Below are 13,794 nucleotides of genomic sequence, written 5' to 3' on the forward strand. Positions count from 1 at the left end.
GTAGCCAACCACGGAGCAGGACCACACGTCTGGTCAGATCTTACACTACTAATTTAGTCATCTTTACAACCGTTTGTATCTCCAGAACCATAAAAGGGTGCTCAAGTTCTCCAGGAACTCGTTCTGGCCAAACCCCTTAAAGAGGAGACACAACAGAGGTGAGTGATTCATATAAGGTATACACTCACCGGCCACTTTATTAGGTACCCCATGCTAGTAACGGGTTGGACCCCCTTTTGCCTTCAGAACTGCCTCAATTCTTTGTGGCATAGATTCAACAAGGTGCTGGAAGCATTCCTCAGGGAGTTTGGTCCATATTGACATGATGGCATCACACAGTTGCCGCAGATTTGTCGGCTGCACATCCATGATGCGAATCTCCCGTTCCACCACATCCCAAAGATGCTCTATTGGATTGAGATCTGGTGATTGTGGAGGCCATTTGAGTACAGCGAACTCATTGTCATGTTCAAGAAACCAGTCTGAGATGATTCCAGCTTTATGACATGGCGCATTATCCTGCTGAAAGTAGCCATCAGAAGTTGGGTACATTGTGGTCATAAAGGAATGGACATGGTCAGCAACAATACTCAGGTAGGCTGTGGCGTTGCAACGATGCTCAATTGGTACCAAGGGGCCCAAAGAGTGCCAAGAAAATATTCCCCACACCATGACACCACCACCACCAGCCTGAACCGTTGATACAAGGCAGGATGGATCCATGCTTTCATGTTGTAGACGCCAAATTCTGACCCTACCATCCGAATGTCGCAGCAGAAATCGAGACTCATCAGACCAGGCAACGTTTTTCCAATCTTCTATTGTCCAATTTCGATGAGCTTGTGCAAATTGTAGCCTCAGTTTCCTGTTCTTAGCTGAAAGGAGTGGCACCCGGTGTGGTCTTCTGCTGCTGTAGCCCATCTGCCTCAAAGTTCGACGTACTGTGCGTTCAGAGATGCTCTTATGCCCACCTTGGTTGTAACGGGTGGTTATTTGAGTCACTGTTGCCCTTCTATCAGCTCGAACCAGTCTGGCCATTCTCCTCTGACCTCTGGCATCAACAAGGCATTTCCGCCCACAGAACTGCCGCTCACTGGATGTTTTTTCTTTTTCGGACCATTCTCTGTAAACCCTAGAGATGGTTGTGCGTGAAAATCCCAGTAGATTAGCAGTTTCTGAAATACTCAGACCAGCCCTTCTGGCACCAACAATCATGCCACGTTCAAAGTCACTCAAATCACCTTTCTTCCCCATACTGATGCTCGGTTTGAACTGCAGGAGATTGTCTTGACAATGTCTACATGCCTAAATGCACTGAGTTGCCGCCATGTGATTGGCTGCTTAGAAAATTAAGTGTTAACAAGCAGTTGGACAGGTGTACCTAATAAAGTGGCCGGTGAGTGTAATTCCACCACTACTTATACAAAAATACACTCACCGGTCACTTTATTAGGTACCCCCCCCCCCCCCTTGCCATCAGTTGCTGCACATTTGTCTGCTGCAAATCTATGGTGTGAATCACTTTCCAGAGAGCTCTATTGGATTGAGATGTGGCCGCGGAGGGCAGTAAAGTACAGTGAACTCATTTGAGATGATCCTTTATGACACGGTGCATTACGCTGCTGGAAGCAGCCATCAGAAGATGGTAAGGAATGGACATGGTCACACACAATACTCCAGTAGGCTGTGCCATTTAAATGGCGCTCAATTGGTACTAAGGGGCCCAAAGTGTGCCAAAAAAAGATCCCCCACGTCATTACACCACCACCACCAGCCTGCACGGTTGGTACAAAGCAGGATGGAGTCATGCTTTCATGTTGTTTACGACAAATTGTGACCCAACCATCTGAATGTCGCAGCTGAAATCAGGACTCCTCAAACCAGGGAAGGTTTTTACCACTTTCTCTTGTACCGTTTTGGTGAGCCTGTGCAGATTGTAGTCCGTTTCCTGCTTTGAGCTGGTAGGAGTGGCCCCCGGTGTTGTCTTCTGCTGCTGTAATCCATCTTCTTCAAGGTCCCACGTGTTGTGTGTTCAGAGATGGTGTTCTGCATTCCTTGGTTGTAACGAGTGCTTATTTGAGTTACTGTTGCTTTTCTATCATCTCAGGAATCAGGAATCATTTATTGCCATAATATGTCAGACATACAAGGAATTTGCCTTGTCGGTTGGTGCATGAAAACAGACAACACAGTGCAGAAATAAGATAAAATATAATATAATGCTATGGGTTAGTTAAGTTAAAAATAAAGGAAAAAATGAGGTGCACCAGCCAACAGAAAGTGACAAGAGACAAAGTTTATGTGCATGAAGAAAGTAAAGAGTCAGTCAGGGGGGGTCCCGGGCTCTGTTGATGAGCCCGACTGTCGAAGGGAAGAAACTGTTTGTGTGGCGGGAGGTCTTAGTCCTGATGGACCTCAGCCTCCTGCCGGATGGAAGGGGCACAAACAGTTCATGTCCAGGGTGGGAGGGGTCGGCTACAATCTTTCTGGCCCGCTTCAAAGTCCTGGCAGCAAACAAGTCCTGGAGAGACGGAAGATTGCATCCAATCACCCTGTCTGCAGAGTGGATGACACGCTGCAGCCTGCCCTTGTCCTTGGCTGTGGCTGCAGCGTATCCCACGGTGATGGAGGAGCAGAGGATGGACTCGATGATGGCCACGTAGAAGTGCACCATCATCTTCTGTGGCAGGTGGAATTTCTTCAGCTGCCTCAGGAAGAACATCCTCTGCTGAGCCCTTTTCGTCATGGAGCTGATGTTCAGCTCCCACTTGAGGTCCTGGGTGATGATGGAGCCCAGGAAACGGAAGGAGTCCACAGTGGTGACGAGGGAGTCACACAAGGTGAGGGAGGAGGGTGGGGCTGCGTTCTTCCTGAAGTCCACGACCATCTCCACTGTCTTCAGGGCGTTGAGCTCCAGGTTGTTCTCGCTGCACCACGTCACCAGGTGGTCAGACTCCCACCTGTAGGCGGACTCATCCCCACCAGAGATCAGTCCAATGAGGGTGGTGTCATCAGCAAACTTCAGGAGCTTGACGGACTGGTGACTGGAGGTGCAGTTGTTGGTATACAGGCAGAAGAGCAGAGGGGAAAGAACGCAGCCTTGGGAGGAACCGGTGCTGATGGACCGAGAGGCAGACACAAACCATTCCTCTGCCGTCTGACATCAACAAGCGTTTTTTCCCACACAACTGCAGCTCACTGGATACTTTCTCTTTCTCCGACCATCCACTGTGAACCCTAGAGATGGTTGTGTGTATCAGCAGTTTGTGACGTCCTCTTTCTTCCTCATTCTGATGCTCGGTTTGAACTTTAGCAAGTTGTCTTGATCACGTCTACATGCCTAACCGCATTGAGTTGCCCCACGTTGCAGCAATTTGTGTTAACAAGCAATAGAACATGTGTTCCTGCAGGACTAATAATGTTTTAATCGCCTGGAGGCCCGGTCTTTAACATCTACCAAACAAACAATTCAATAAAACATTACATTCACTGAGTGTGTTCTTTGTAACAGTCCACAAAGTATTGTAATGAAGGGGGGGGGGGAGACAGCCCCATTCCATGAAGCGACACTGTACTGTGGCTGGCATTTTGAGTTTGGGGCTCATTTGTGGGCCAAAAAGAACAATATTGCTTTCATCAGTCCACACAATGTTGTCTTCATTTGATTTGGCAGGAGCTTCTTGCCAATAGTTTGGCTTCACATAGGTGTCACATGTGAGTTTTGTCTCAATCAGATGACATTTGATCTCCTGGAGCTGATCATTCCTAGTTTGCCATTTTGGCTATTCAATCTTTTCCAATGAGTTTTCCATTTTATTTCTTGGTTTTGATTGCCATTTTGAAGCATTTGAAATCGTTTTTTTTTTTTTATCATTTTATCCTTTGTCTTTCCCTAATTTAACTTTTCAAAAGCATTCTTCTGAAAAATGTGTAGAAAGACCCCTTGTGGGACAGAATGATCTTTTTTGCTTTGGTAAAGGATGGTCCAGTGGTTCCTAGTAGTAGTGAAGCATTGACGTTCCTTTCATTAGCATTAATGGCCACTTCCGGGTCATTTCACTCTGTTAAGGACCTTCCTAAGCAAAATGGACAATTCGAATCCAGCCCACATACCTTTTTTTAAATATGCCCGGTTCAATTAACAATTCCACTTCCCAGAATCCTCAGCCTCTTGGGTCTGTTGGAATACTCTACTACAACTACCAGTGCATTGTTTGCCATGTAGAAATATCATTTCTACCACAAACAGTGATTGGTCTGGTCTGGACTGCTTTTATTGTGGACACAACGGTACATTGATGGGATGTAAATGGATAACTAAGTTTCTGTTAAGCCGAACCTCAAAATGGGAACTAAATAGTTCAAAGTCAAAGATTAAAGCAAACCCTAGTCACGTGTCTCTGGGGCTGATTATCTTTGAGTCTGTGGTCACAGCATAATACAATAACTGTGAACTCATGAATCCCAGTATTTTTGTGAGGTGACTTATTTTGAGGTGAGCAAAAAAATAATGTCGGGGGAGAAGTGAAGCACTTTGCTGGTAGAAAGTGAAATCCAGCCCACCTACTTAACCTATCAGGCCCTTGTTCTCAGTTCAGTGGCATGAAACAGTTCATTTTAATGATTCATTGATGTCTGACAGAGTATAGCCAACCTGATTCAGGAGCTCATCCACTCTCTTGACACATCTGCTTGGACAGTTATGACTCATGTTGAAGTCAGCCTAAAAATAATCAAGCCAGAGCGCTTGAGTCGGTCTTAATGTCCAGCTCCTGGAGGGAAGTGAACTGATGCCTGATGCGGTCGCTGGTGACTTCTTTTTTTCTCTCCAACGAGTCTGTAATCACCTGCTGAAGATGCTTGAAAATGAATATTTCACAGTCGACAAGATGACTATTTGTGTGTTGATTTGGAATAAAAAATACGGATTGGATCTTTGAAGGAGAATAAATCCTCATAACAAAAATACTATTTTAATACCCTCTATTTTTAGTTCAGTGAACCTATTCCTTTGACAAGAGCTGACTTGAATGTTTGATAAAAGTGAATACTGAATAAATCCTTAAGACATCACTTAGGACATTTTTCATGTTGCATGTTATAATGTTTTGAAAACAGTGAAAAAGCTGAATGATCACACCTCGTTAATAGATATCAACCTGCCATCGGTTTGGGGGAAATGGCAATGCACCGCAATGCAGAACAAGCTCTCTACAAGACAACATAAGACATATTTGTCCTATCAGGTCAGATGTTTTATAATCCACCTCCCACACACACACATACACACACACACGTGTGCGAGTAGGCTGCAGTTTCCTCCGGAGGCTCCCAACTCTGCCGCGTGTGTGTGTGTGTGTTCGTGTTCGTGCGTGTTTGTGTGTGCGTCTGCCCCGGACTCCGAAAGTGAAGAGCCTTGTGGTGCAATGTACGCCTGCACCGCCCCCTCCCCTCCCCTCCCTCCACCGTTGGGCCGGAGGTCCAATGAAACGAGTCGACATATTGAGGTTGTCAAATCAAAGCCAAAGGGGAGGAGCTATCACGCCGTCGTCTGAATTACGTCATGCACAAACAGCTGGTCGTTGGCAAAGAAAAAAAAGAGAAAAAAAACTGGAAAGGAAAAAAAAATGTAGACCATCAGAGCGACGGAGAAGTGCACCGGGCCGCTGCAGCCCCCTCACCAGATAGCTCGCTCCCAACGATGCGGCGACCGGAGCGCCCGGGCTCGGGATGCAGCCCCCCCAGGCTCATCGGGCTGATCTACACCGCTCTGTGGTGCGCGCTGGTCGGAGGTGAGTCGGGAGGAGGGGTGCTCTGATCCGCGGGGGAGCTGTCCCTTTGGTCGGGGGTGCTGAAAGCCTGTTTCCGACCAGCAGGGACGGCGGCGTCGGATCCCGCGCGCGGTTCGATATCAGTCCCCGTTTAGAGGTCCACAATCCGCTGCGGTGAGCCCCCCCCAAACCAAAGCCGTTAGTCATTTTCGGTTGTGTACGTTACGGCACCGAGGTCTGGATGTGACACCCCGGGCTTGATGTGGCACCCCGGGGCTTGACGTGGCACCCCGGGGCTGGACGCGGCACCCCGGGGCTGGACGTGGCACCCCGGGGCTGGACGTGGCATCCCAGGGCTGGACGTGGCATCCCGGGGCTGGACACCGCTCGAGCTGTCGGCGGTTTCGTTTGATTTGTTGGTTGTTGTTTTCTTTGTTAAAAAAAGGGAAAACGGAGTTGAGATTCGGGTTAATGCGACAAAAATAAAAGAAAGGAAATTATTGGGCAATAAAGAAATGTTTAAGTTACACTTGTCGTTTCCTCCTTTTTGATATACCCTAATTGGAAAAAAAGAGCAGATTTTTATTTTATTTAGGTGGTAACATCTAAGTTGAACGTTTCCTTTTTGGCTTCCTGATAAAATGTACAAAAGTGCATGTGCATTCCTTGAAAAATGATGTTTTTCTGGTGATCGCGGTGTCCTTCGGACCAGACGTGTTCGCTGCCTGAAGACAGACAGGCGGGAGACACAACGCCTCTGCATGGTGAGACAACAATGAAGCCATACCTGCAGCACACGCTGTACTTCCTGCTGTGGTTGGTGGACACCTTAAAGAGTCTCTCGGGATGTTGCAGTCCCCTGGTGGACTTGTTGCTGCTTCTCTCAGTCTCTCAGTCAGTAAGATTGCTGTCCCTCTCTAGCTTCTCTTTTTCTATCCTGGATTCCTGTGGTTTTGTTTCAGCGACGATGATCATCGTCTCAGTGCTCAGTCAGTTTATTTATCCAGTGGGTTGCGGGAAAGGATGAACACGTTTAAACCAAATCCTGTGTTTTTATTCAAACAAGGATGGCTTTAAAGGATGGCTCTTCTTTCTTTCTCCTGACTTGGTTTTATTTATTTATTTTTTTAAACCTTGCAATAACATCTTAATTGTGGTGGATTCGTTTTGAAGAAGCAACATTTACTGTTCCAAAAAAGACTTTCCCCACTTCAGCATTTAAGGCTAAATCTCCAGTGGAGATGACAGAAAGCAGGATTATGTGTGTACTGAACCCTTGACGGAGTAAAACAGTGTTGGGGAGGTGCTCTTTGAGCATAACTCAGATTACTGAATTCAGAGCTTTCGTCTTTCAATGTCTTTAGCTGGCAGGCAAACCAGCCTTTTTTTTTATATGTCGGCGTGTTTACCCCCTTTCACATTCAGTGTGGTGACACATTTCTCACACATAGGAGAGGTTTGTTCATAGTTTGGTATTTCATTTTGGTGAGATTCACTTTGGGATTTTGTTCTTTTATTCTATTTTGCACAACGACCACTGATGCTGATACATTTGAGATGTCACAATATTGGCCATAGATAGTCCAATGGCGTAAACGACAAGAAATGCAAATTGTACTTTTGCACAATTAATTGACTGATTAATTTACTTTTTTGTATTAAATAGCTATGCTGTGGAACATTGATCACTATCAGGGGTTTCCACTCAGCAAAAAAAAATCCTATGTAGTCCACTGGTTGATGCGAAGCAACGTCTTTTTAGTTGTGCGGAGTTGAGGCGAAGAGCGATATTCCCTTACGGAAATACTGTCTATAGACATATATATAATGAAGGAGGTTAAAATACAAAACAAACAAAGATTGGACCAAGTTGTGAAAAATAAACTTTGCCTTTCCTTTGTTCCTGCTCCCCTTAAAGGGACAGTCCCCAGGTCCAACATGCTATTTATCAGTCCATGTTGCCTGAGTGTGAGCCGCCTCACTTTGGAGATTTCAACCCTCTTTCTAATATAACAGAACTAGATGACATATACATGTCATATACATGTGTAAACCTCAAAAGCAGGCTGTCTTTTCACAAATCATGATCTGTGGACTGGCAGCTGAACTGGCCCTTTAATCAACTCACTTGCCCCTTCCCAAACACAGATTGTGTGTGTGTTTGTGTGTGTGTGCAAGCTTACTTTTAATGTAGAGGGGATTTTTCTCTGTGATTATATTTTCTGAATAACGTAGCGATGTGCAACTCAACTTAACTCAACAACTACTTTTTAACTGCCATCTATGTATCAAGTCTCATCTCCAAATGTGCTCAACTGCAGAATTTATTCTCTCAAGTATCTGTCCGACCAGCCAGTAGCTGGGAATGAGACAATCCTGTGATCTGAGGCTGGAAGCAGTCTGTTTCTTTCTAGTCAGACAAGGTGGGCGTACTGCAGCGTTAGGGCCACACTCAGTTCGTCACATGGAACCAGTTCTCCTCTTGCTCCGTCCTAATCCCTAATAGGCCCGGGATGAGCGTGAATTGACGGCCAGAGGCTTTGTATGGGATTACCCTTCCGTTCTTTGACAGATGGCGTCATTCTTTTGAGTTACTTGCCCAATTATTCTGCGTCTTTAGTATTCAAAGGTTGCCTCCAAAGGTTAGTGTCTGCGTGACGTTTGAGGCCTGGTGATAGTGTGGCTGGTGGGCATTTTTTTCCTCTTCTGTTTCCTATAAGAAAACACTGTATATTCAAGACAAAGCTGTTGCTCGCTGTAGCACCCTGCGGCTGGGGACCGGGGGCTGCTTGTTGTCTCTTTGCCCCATGTCTCTTTCAGGGTAAAAAGAAAGGCAACAGCATGCAGCTGCAAATTGCGAATTACAGCATCAGTGCAGTGAGCTCACTTACCCTTAAATGGATTGGGCTCCAGCTGTTTTAGAGGCACATATTCTTTTCATTCAATCCCCAAAAATGACTTTTGCAGGGATTTGTTGTTTTTTATTGGTGAGCGGATTGCAGGTGAGATAAATGATCCCCCAAAACGTTGAACGCCATCGCCGCGGGGACTCCAAGTGCAGATGGTAGGAACTCATAAACACAAAGGGGAGCGCGCTGCAAATGGGGAAGCATTCTCATTCTGTGAAACATCAAACCTCCCCATTGTTCTGATGAAACGCTGCTTTCTTATCTCCTTACATCTATATTTATGATAGTGCTAATCTAAAAGATGCAGGATGTTCCGGTGTAGCAATTAGCTGATTCCAACCACCCATTGGGTGTTGCTCGATAGCTCACGTGTAATATGGCAGATTACACCTGTCACTTGTCGTGCTTGCTTTTATATGCAGGCCTTTGCTGGATGTAACCCAAGGATATGATGTTATGCAGTGAGTATGCATACATGAATCTCTCTGAGTGAGTTTGCATACATGCATCTCCCTCGCCCATTTTCTGATACCATGTTTGGATGATCAAGCTCTCTGCAGCGTTCAGGGTTTCTAGGAGAAGTTTGCAATCATGACACTTCAGACAGAGAAAAGGTCGCAGTGACATAGTGGGAAATGCTACCCGCAGCATGCCAGCAGCGTGGTGATGGGCGGCAACGTCGGACGGTGGATCACTCCAGGGCAAAATCTGTGGACAATTTGACCCTTCGCCAAACCCCATCCTGGCCAATCAGAGTGTAGATTTGGCTAGGTCTAAGGCGGGATGGATCCGGAGTTAGTGTTGGTAGACATTATGTAATAGTAATACCAAGAGAGGTGGAATGAGATAGACATATTTAATATATATATTAACTACGGAGCAAGTGTCAGCGGACTACGTTAGCATAGCTTTAGCCCTTGTTAGCTCTTGTATGCTATGCTTGCTACTTTTTGCTTTTTTAAGGTTTTAACAGCAGATTTTAGCAGCAGATCAGTTGCAAGGTGGGTTGCCATTTAATTCTGCAGTGGTCCCCACAGGATGAATTCTTTCATCTCATTACTTTTTTTTGTCTCACGCAAAGTTTTCACTTACCCTTAAAAATCCCCACATCAACTAAATGGATTGGCACAAAATCTGGTAAAGACACTAATGGGCTGCTTTGCATTATACAGGCTTATGCTTCCTTGCGTCCTCCTCTGGTGACCCTGGGCATCCTTCTTCACCATCATGGAGGATCTTCCAATCCACTAAGAGTGCAGATCGAGTAGACGAAAAGCAACGCACAGCTGATGCAGCTGCATACACGTCATGTTTAATTGACGTCTCTATAAAATGCCCTGTTGCCCCAACCCCCCTCTCTCCACACGTCTCCTTCTCCGTTCATGTCTCCAGTGGGCGGTGACTGAGACGGGAGGGAGAGGCGGTAGGGACGGAACCAAGGAGACGCGTTAGCATAATGAAAAAGGTTCTCAGAGGATGAATGCTAATGACATTGATCATTCCCGGACTCCTCATCCAGCGCCATCAGACTCATCTGGATTTTTATTTTGTGTGTGGTGAACCCAAAGCAGTCTTGTCCATACGACTCTTAATCATTTCAATTAAATGTAGGAAACACTTGTTTCTTTAATATGGATAACTCCTTATGCACATTCACTCAGACTCTCCTCTGGTTCTGCTCCCCACAGATTGCCTTTTTGTGACCGAATACTTCACCCGCACGCCTCGTAAGCTGAACGCTTTCAACTCCTTCGCCAGTGTGGAGCTGTTCCACTTCAATGTGCCTGACGACACCATGATGGCCGTATGGAACCTCATCACCTTCAAGGAGCAAGGGGGCACGTTTGGAGACAGCTGCCCCAACCGCAACGTGACTGTGTAAGACATTGATTTTCACTCATTCTGAAATTGCCTGTCTTTAGTTTAAAGTCTTTGTCTCGCTAGATTTGAGCAGACTGGAGATGACATTTGCTACCTCCATATAGTATTAAGAGATAACAATAAGAATTCAATAAACATACACATGCAAAAGAGTTATAGCAGCTATTTTGACACTGAGTGGTGTCAGCTAGTATCGGTAGCTTCGGCATATGCTGGGAACTGCTGTTAAAGCATTAGCTGCATTAAACTTTAAATTTTGCCCGTCCATATTTTTCATACTGGTAAGTAGGGGTCGAATCTCAGGTGGCACTTGTCCTGGTAATGAAACGTGGGCACGGTTATGATGCTGAAACAGGATATGATATGATAATTAACGGTTTGGGTTTGAATTTTTTCACATTTCCCCAGGTGCCGTCTGGGCTCACGCTTTCAGCTGCTCTTGTGGATGAATTGTAATATTCTGCAGATGCCTCTGTTGTTGGTGAGGATATTAGGGCCTAACAGCGATCCATCTTTGTGTGGGTGACAGGTACTTCAGGTCTGGGGCTCCTCCAGTAATCAACCCCCTGCACACCTGCTTCCCTCGAGACACGGTTGTCCCAGGATCGTTTGCGGTGACCCTCACCTGGACTCTTCCGAACCGTACCACAGGAGCGTTCAACGTGACCAGCCCACTCCCCGGGGACTGGTTCCTAGCCGCACATTTGCCAAAGGATGAAGGGAAGATCTCTGTCAAGGTGAGATGGAAACTCTATCGCCAGTGATCATCATGACTCTGTGTTACAATTCGAATCGCCGAGATGTGATTTCGCCATTGTTATTGCCTTTTTAAAGCAAGGCATTGTTGTTGCCTTGATTTAAAAAGATTGTGGCATTTTATGATGAATATTAAAAAATTAGATAAATGACTCATATTTTAAGGAAATCCATTTGCTTAAATCCACAAATGTCATTCATCAGCTAGATGTGGAGATTCTTCCCTGCATAAGTGAACAACTTTACCTACTGACAGGGCTATTAAAACGTCTGGAGATCAAGACGGTCAGATTCATCCTCTGGGCACCATGAATGTCTTTATCCTCTCATTTCATAGCTGGCAAAAGCAGTTTAGGAAGGATGTTTTTGGTTTTCTACTTGGTCATTTTGCATTATGTGGTTTACATACTAATTGATTTAGTTGAATGTTTAAACATTACAGTGCATAATATTTTGACGCTAAAGCATCACCGGGTTCAATAAGCAAAACCCTAGAGCCGCTTAAGCTTATTAATGTAGAAAATGTTATTTCCAATAAGATAAATGAGATCTAAAATGTTTTCTTCACGGTCACTTACCTCCCCTGCAACATTCTAATAAAAATGATGCATGTGATGGTTTGGGATTAGTATTCTGTGCTTGTTCTGCAGAGCTTCTTTTTTTCTTTCATCTCATCATGTTCTTCTATTTGGCCACATGAAAACACCTGCTGATTTCCATTTTCAGGCAATCTATTTGTCACTGGCATGGTGTTCAGTTGCGCTTCTTTTGTGCTTCTCATTGGCTGGTATACGTGCACCTGGAATACGCAACAATCAAAAATACCATCAAAAGTTGCTGTCGACCTTGCATGTGAAAGAAAGAAGTGGTTTGCTTCGGGCGGCACAGAGAGTGGAAGTTGCCGTGGCTCATATACCACATTGTATGCATGGAAATAACAGCTTTTCTGCATTCTTCTTTCTGAAGCTTTTTTTTTTAACTTAAGAGAGAAAAACACAGGTGGAAGCAACAATATCAGAGCAGGGGGGTATTGTTATAACAATAGCAGTCAAACAGAGGAATAAGGATTTGGGAATAAGAGGCAATGATAAAACTGTATTTTCCGTTGAAATATGATCTCCATGATGTTCTTCGAGTTGTTGAAATGGTGCTTGCAAGACTGGGGGGTCCAGATTTGGTGTGTTTGATCGATACGTTTAACCTTTTCTACTTTTACCTTGTAAAGCCAGAAATGTTGTTTCCATCATTTGAAAAATTATCAACAAACCATAAAGAGGTGACAGTATCGATAGTGGCTGTCAATTGGATTGCCACAACATGATCCCCTTTTAGTGACACGGTACACACACACAAGGCTAACGTTAACTATACGCCAACACCACAAGTTTATTTATTCATTTATCTACAAACTTGCCCTCAGAGTTTAGGCATTTCAGTGTATATAGTGAGTTGACCAATACATCCAACCACCTTTTTAGCTTTAAATGTTATATGTCACTAGCGTATTGATAGAAATCGGCGGTAATGTAATCCTTTACAATACTTGAGGGTTTCTTGTCTCTCATTCATCCCTTGCTTTAAAAAGATCCTACCATTTTATGATGCTCATTAAACTCCGCCTTCGATATGATGTATTAGCTTTTCATTAAACGCTGGATATTGGCCAGTCAGCATCGTCTCTCAGTCAGTATAACGGGATCAGACCAAGTCTGTAAATATGGACAAAAACTATATCTAAAAGCTGCAATTAAGGATAATTTTGTTCCACACATTAGTTACTAAAATGGTCACATGTTTTGCAAACAATCAAAATAATGAACATACTAATCTTTCTTGCTGATAGAATCTAATACCATTCGAAATATAGCGGCTGCAGTAAATCCCTCCTACGTGAGCCCTTAAAATGATAACAGAAAGTATTACTCTCTGTCTCATTATAATGGCTTTGTTCAATACATGATGAACTCTATTTAATGCAATGCTATGCCACAAGCACTAACAACATGTTTTAAAATGGCCTAGGAGTTTAATAAAGCTGCACATAAGCTTGTAAATGTTTCATTGACTGCGGAACTATTGGCAATTTATTGCATTAGATACTTTGGTGTGCCTAATAAAATGGATTGCAGTGGGTCATTCTGTCTGAAAGCGCTAACGTAATATAATTAGTCATGGTTTTAGTGGGGTTTAGTGCGCCATGGCCTAAAATAAGGGTTTTAGAGCCTTTAAAAGGACAGCTCACCCTGAAAAATCCCACCCATTTTGACTCTTACCTGCAGTGTGTGTCGATTGTCCTCCTTCCCTCAAGCAGCAGTTTCATGCAGCAAGTAATGGTTGGAAATAAATAGTGGCGACATGAAACTGCTCACAACAAGGTCTGTGTAACAGAGGTAATGCTTTCTGGAAAGAGACGTTGAGTTTTTAAAATGTTTTATTTTTGTGGCTTTGAGCCCTGTAAACCAGGCGGTGATCTCGAA

The 13,794-nt window shown here is 44.5% G+C and overlaps 1 protein-coding gene across 1 annotated transcript in view; it reads left to right on the forward strand.

Annotated features, from left to right (window-relative positions):
- The first annotated feature begins 5,519 nt into the window (after nt 1-5,519).
- Nucleotides 5,520-13,794, forward strand: part of tmem8b (transmembrane protein 8B) — a 33,876-nt gene continuing 25,601 nt past the window's right edge. The window contains exons 1-3 of the mRNA XM_037482886.2: nt 5,520-5,792; nt 10,369-10,558; nt 11,091-11,298. Coding sequence (XP_037338783.2) covers nt 5,564-5,792; nt 10,369-10,558; nt 11,091-11,298 — 627 coding nt within the window. The 5' untranslated portion in view covers nt 5,520-5,563. The remainder of the gene's footprint in view (nt 5,793-10,368; nt 10,559-11,090; nt 11,299-13,794) is intronic.

This window comes from Pungitius pungitius, chromosome 5 (assembly GCF_949316345.1).
Source record: "Pungitius pungitius chromosome 5, fPunPun2.1, whole genome shotgun sequence".
Classification (NCBI taxonomy): domain Eukaryota; kingdom Metazoa; phylum Chordata; class Actinopteri; order Perciformes; family Gasterosteidae; genus Pungitius; species Pungitius pungitius.